Below are 6,000 nucleotides of genomic sequence, written 5' to 3'. Positions count from 1 at the left end.
CTAGGACGGCCTCTGCTAAATCTCCCTCCAAAACTGTATAAGGAGAAGTCTGGTTTCAATGTACAGTGGTACCTCTGGCTACAAACGCTTCAGGTTACATACCCTTCAGGTTTCAGACTCCGCTAACCCAGAAATAGTACCTCGGGTTAAGAACTTTGCTTCAGGATGAGAACAGAAATCATGCTCCGGCGGCGCGGCAGCAGCAGGAAGCCCCATTAGCTAATGTGGAGCCTCAGGTTAAGAACAGTTTCAGGTTAAGAACGGACCTCCGGAACGAATTAAGTACTTAACCCAAGGTACCACTGTACTTTTTTGGAAAGCAGCGATGAGATTTTCTTTTTTAATGAGAGTGGCATAGATTATACAGTGGTACCTCGGGTTACATACGCTTCAGGTTACGTACACTTCAGGTTACAGATTCCGCTAACCCAGAAATAGTACCTCGGATTAAGAACTTTGCTTCAGGATGAGAACAGAAGTCATGCAGCAGCGGAGCAGCGGCAGCGGGAGGCCCCATTAGCTAAAGTGGTACCTCAGGTTAAGAACAGTTTCAGGTTAAGAACGGACCTCCGGAACGAATTAAGTTCTTAACCTGAGGTACCACTGTATATATGTAAAGAAATAAAGGCTACATACATGTTATGCCTTTAAAGCTCACTTGAATCACATTTCATCCCCTCAAAGAATTCTGGGTGCGTAGTTTGTTCAGGCTTGCTGGGAAGGGGAACTCTGTGAGGGGTAAACTACAGTTCCCAGAATTCTTTGAGGGGAAGTGTGCTTTAAAGCTACTGTATGCACATAGAGAGAAGAAAGGGGAGGGAAATGATAGCAATGAGTGCCTTGGCAGTTAAGCTTGGTTGTATATAGCATAAGCATCGATTTAAGGGTAATGGGGTAGCTCAGCTGGCAGAGCATGAGATTCTTCATCTCAGGGCCTTGAGTTCGAGCCCCACGTTGGGCAAAGATTCTTGCATGGCAGAGGGTTGGACTAGATGGCCCTCAGGGTCCCTTCCAGGTCTATGATTATATGAAAGGGGGCCTGTAGTCCTCCAGAAGAGGCTGGACTCCAACTCCCATCAGCCCCAGGTAGCATGGCCAGTGGGCAGGGGATGATGGGAGTTGGAGTCAATCAACATCTGCATACTGCAGGCATGGCCAAACTCGGCCCTCCAGCTGTTTTGGGACTACAACTCCCATCATCCCTAGCTAACAGGACCAGTGGTCAGAGATGATGGGAATTGTAGTCCCAAAATGGCTGGAGGGCCAAATTTGGCCATGCTGTGTACTAGTTGAATGTGGCACTCCAGGCTTCTCTGCCCAGCACTCAGAACTCTCCCCAGGCACACCCTCTTAATGGCCTGCATTGCACCCTCCTGGAGTATTTTGGTCTGGCTGGGATGTGCCCGTGGACTCAGACAAGGCCTCCTGCTTGCTTGGTTGGAGGATAGAAAGGGGAAATTGCTCCTCCCGCTCTTGCCTCTGGCCCCGCCTCCCCTTGGAAGGCGGCCCCTGGAAGGCTGCCTAGCAGAGAATGTGGCCCTCAGGCTGGAAAAGGGTTGTTTTTAAATAGAAATTTCTAACTAAAATATTGTGCATTTCAGAAACGGAAATGGTCAGCAAAACGCAGCGGCTGAAATCTTGCATCTTTACAATCCAGGGCGCATATACTAGGGAAGCAATCTGATGACGCCAAGGTTGCAGGTTCGATCCCCACATGGAACAGTTGCATATTCCTACATTCCAGGGGGTTGGACTAGATGACCCTGAGGGTCTCTTCCTGCGCTGTGATTCTGTGATTCCATTGTGCTCAGTGGTGCTTACACCCCTATTAAGCCTGCTTAGGATCACTGTAGGGCTACTGAACTGAATGGACTTGGTACAGAACGGCTCCCTAAAATGTTCAAATCCATAAACACTTTTCTTGGTGGCATTGACTTCGGCATAAACACGTATTGCAGATATCATCCGAGGAGAGAGAGCACATTTTTAATCAGCATTATTAGGACATTTCCCCATCTGTTGGTTAACGCTGCGCTTGATAAATAACAACACAAACGTTTGAACACTTCTTAATTCAGAACTAATAAGTAATATTTTTCCATCTTGCAAAAAAGCCAACGTTTCCAATCATTTCTGGGTTTTTTGTTTGTTGTTTAAAAATCATTTATATGCATACCCCTTAGATTTAAGCAGCATGGAATTTCTTCTTCCAGAGAAAGCTCGGGATAATTTTATACAAAGCCAGAGCATCCATTTGCCTCTCCGACCACGTGACACACCTTGGTCTTGTCAATGTAATAACTGTTTTTGTAAGTTTGAAATTGCTGTAGTATAACCGGACTGGGGGACCTGCTGGTGAAAAAAGGGTATTATTGTTATTTATTATTATTATTCAGCACGTGACACAAGCACAGGGAACTGCGATACTTCTGTTTCTCCTTCCTTTCTTCCAGGCATCTACCTGTACAGCGGGGATTATTGCGCCAAGGGCGCCTGGGGCGAAGCCGCGACGAAAGAGCCACCCTCCCCCGCAGACGCCGGGCGCGCTTCGTCCTCCGTGGCACTTTCCGACGTGCAAACCACGCATCCGTGCTCCCTCGGGATGCGAGCGGCCTCGATCTCCAGCGGGCTTCCTGCCAAACAACTGCGCTACTTTTTATTTGCTTAGAAACAACGGGCGATTCGGGCGAGACTGAGCCGGGAAACCAGGCAGCGTGGCGTTTGCGCAAAGGTGCGCGCCAGAAGCGCGCTTTGCAAATGCGGACGGCTTTCCCGATTTCACTGCGAAGGAAGAAACCGCCGCTTGCAAGAGGAAAGGAACAATGAAGGAGGCCCTTTTCCTTTGCAAAAAGGGGCTTTCAATCTCCAAATCATGCTGCTGCTTTTTCATGGGGGGTGGGCGGGGGAAGGACCGGCGTCCGGGAAGCGCAAATCAAACCACTACTGGTGCCAAACGCACGCGTCCACCAAACCTGATTTAAAGGAGTGGGGTGGGGAGGAAACAGCCCAGTCTCCAATCCCACCCCCATCTCCGCTTTTGGGTCGCATGCATTTTGCACATTGCGCACCAAACACCCCTCCCTTCCCTTTCCTCTCTCTGGATTGGGCAGCGTCTCCTTTTGTTAGCATCTACTCGCGACCTGCCATTGGATATCCCTCCACGTCAATTAAATGGGAAGAAGAGGAGGAGTGCCCCCTCCCCCTAAACCCGGAGAGCGCGTGAGGATTCCCTCCCCCGCTCCCCGCCCCCCTTTAAATTCCTCTTCTTCTTTTTTTTTTTGCTTGCAAACATTTGGTGCAAAGAGGGGGAAAGGGGGGGAAAAAGCTGGGGGAAAGAGAGACAAGAGAGCGCGGGGGCTGGGTGGCTTTTGCATGCAAAATGCCCCCCTGCAAGCCCTAAAGCAGCAGCAGAAGAATACAGGAGAAGAAAGGGGCGAGAGGAATCCAGGCGTTTCCTTCCCCCCCTTCCTTCCTTCCTTCCCTCCCTCCCCCTTGGATAGGCAGCCCGAGAGCGGGAGGAGGCGGTGGCGGCTGGAGCGGCGAGAAGGCCTTTTGCAAGGCGCCGGGAGGACCGGGCTCCGTTCCGGATTGGTGCTGAGGCCCGGCAGGATTCACTCCCCCCCCCTTGCCTCGCCGCCTCCCGGCGTTGGGGAGAAGTTGGATTATTTGGCGAGGGAGACGGGCGCTCTCCTCGTCTCGCTCTTTTTTTCTGGGCTCAGCTGCTGTTTCGGGGTTTTTGGGTTTTTTTTTTTTTGCAAAGGTTAACTTAAAAGGGGGAGAAATCACATTACATTCTGGATTTATCCCTCTGGATTAATTCCTCCTCCGGACGGTGGGGATGAAGCGGCGGCGGCAGCAGCAACATGGATCCCCTCTGGAAGCGGCGGTCGGCCCTTTGCAAGCGCGCTTCGGGATCCTGCGCGGAAATTGCGCCTGAGGACGCCGACCAGGAAAGGAGCAAGTTTACGCGCAAAGCTCTCCGCATCCCTACTTCGAAAGCGCACCGCTGCTCCTCGCTCCTCTCCTCCGGGATCTGCCCACTTTCTGCTCCGTCGAAGGCCGACCTGCCCTGACAGCTGGGATTTTCTTTTTCTCTCCTCCATCCGCTTTTCTCTCTCGCTCCCTCTTTTTTTTCTGGCAACCTCCTGGAGCCTCAGAGATCCAGATTTGGGGAGCTGTTTGCTTTTCAAGCCCCGATCTGCTTTATCTAGCCTGCTCCGGGGCCACCTAATTTTTTTCCTCTTCTTCCCATTTCCTCCACGCCAGTTTTTGTTGTTGTTTCGTTTGCCTCTGGCGAAAAAATAAATAAAATCGGGATGTTTTTGCACGCCAGATTCTCTGTTGCTCCGGATTGCTCGCGAGGAGGTGTTTGTGGCCTAGCAGGCAGATGAAAGGGATTTGGCCCTGGTCAGTTTCCACTCTTGGTTTTTAAAAGGATCCTGCTTTTTTTATATATAGAGAAATATTTATACAAAGGAGAACGAAGCTTGCACATTGTGTGTTTTTGGGTCCCTCCCCTTTATTCCTCTTTTAAAATAGTGGACGAAAGTTGGGAAAGGAGAAGCTCTGATTTCTGGCCTCGTTCTCGCCCTCCTGTTTTCCTTCTTCCCTGGGTAGACAACGCCATGTCTGCTAAAGATAACCCCTGCAGGAAATTTCAAGCTAACATTTTTAACAAGAGCAAATGCCAGAATTGTTTTAAGCCTCGCGAGTCGCACTTGCTCAACGATGAAGATCTGAACCAGGTGAGACGTGGGTTTTGGTGTCGGGGTGGATTCTAAGCGCAATATTTGCAGTTATTCCCGTACTTGAAGGTGGCTCCTACTGAGTGCTGCTGCTGCTGCTGCTGCACACATTGTTAAACGACAGCAGTGGTACAGGCCTTGCCTGCCTGCCTGTTTATAATACTGAAGTAGTGGAAGAGGGAGGATGCAATTTGAAAAGGCCACTGGCCACAGTTCCTTTATTCTTTTGCAAACAGGAAAAGAATGTATCTCTGTGTTCTTTCCTCCCCTTTTGACTTTGACCAGAAGTGTGACCTCATAACCGTGACACACGCACAACAGAACCACTTTGTGATGTCAACACTTTCTGAATCATTTATGTAAAAAAAAAAAAGAGATTATATATTTTTTTTATTTTCGGGGAGTGGAATCAAAACGGGTTTCTCTTCTCTTCCTAATCTATTAATCTTTCTGACTGGAATTGTTAGCCTGCAGAAGGGAATTTTAACATCTACGCGCCACCCATGCAAGGCCTCTGGATTGCTAACCAGGACACCAGCTCTTGCTGCAAACATTTCTCTCCGCCCCCGCCCCCGTCACCTTGAGGGTTAGAACCTTAAAATGTTTCCAAAAGCCCGTCTCCACCATATCAAAGGCAGGCAGAGCCGGGCGTCTGGGAGAGGCTATTTATTTTTTATTTTTTTAGGTAAACCCTTTGTAAATTTGCCCTTGCAATTTATTTATTTTAAAAAGTCGTGTAGGTGTAAATGGCAGAATCTGGGACCATTGAATTCAAGTGCGGTGCAGAAGCATGTCTTTAAAACACACCCTCCTCCTGTTCAGGCTGCTGTTGATAAACACGATATTCTGTATATGCACCCCATAAGCAGTGGCGGGAGGGCTGTGGGTGAAGCACACCCCTCCCTGGGCTGATGATCAAACAATCGGTTGCTTCTGTTCCTACCCTCCCCCTCCTCATTCCACACTACTTCTGACATCCATGGTTACAATCCTATTATGGAAATGAGATCAGTCATATTGCAGAGCTGGGAGGGGGAGGGGGGCACACACACACAGAGAGAGAGATAATGTAATCTGGAAGCTAATATGGAAAAAATGTATTTCTCTGAGCAGCGTTGTACAAGTGCATAACTGATCAGAAGTGTTTGCACAAAGCCTGGAGGGGCTCAGGGTTTGGCCACTGGTTCTTCAAGCAACAGCAGCTGCTTTCTGGTTCTTTGCAAGTTCTGCTTTTCTCTCCTCCTTGCTGTTTAGT

The 6,000-nt window shown here is 49.3% G+C and overlaps 1 protein-coding gene across 14 annotated transcripts in view; it reads left to right on the top strand.

Annotated features, from left to right (window-relative positions):
• The first annotated feature begins 3,170 nt into the window (after positions 1–3,170).
• The window catches only part of MPRIP (myosin phosphatase Rho interacting protein), a 154,807-nt gene continuing 151,977 nt past the window's right edge, over positions 3,171–6,000 (top strand). For 6 of the 14 annotated variants that reach the window (XR_014557752.1, XR_014557753.1, XR_014557754.1 and 3 more), the window contains exon 1: positions 3,196–4,745. Coding sequence is in view for 9 of the 14 variants with exons in the window: in XM_083711225.1 (XP_083567351.1) it covers positions 4,626–4,745 (120 nt within the window). In the remaining 5 variants the exon portion in view is untranslated. Of the gene's footprint in view, positions 4,746–6,000 lie in introns of all 14 variants that reach the window. The other 8 variants (XR_014557755.1, XM_083711214.1, XM_083711221.1 and 5 more) reach the window with 4 other exon arrangements.

Source organism: Podarcis gaigeae, assembly GCF_964106915.1.
Source record: "Podarcis gaigeae genome assembly, chromosome: 14".
Classification (NCBI taxonomy): Eukaryota; Metazoa; Chordata; class Lepidosauria; order Squamata; family Lacertidae; genus Podarcis; species Podarcis gaigeae.
The sequence above is the reverse complement of the archived record's forward strand: the minus strand, read 5'-3'. Positions and strand labels throughout refer to the sequence as shown.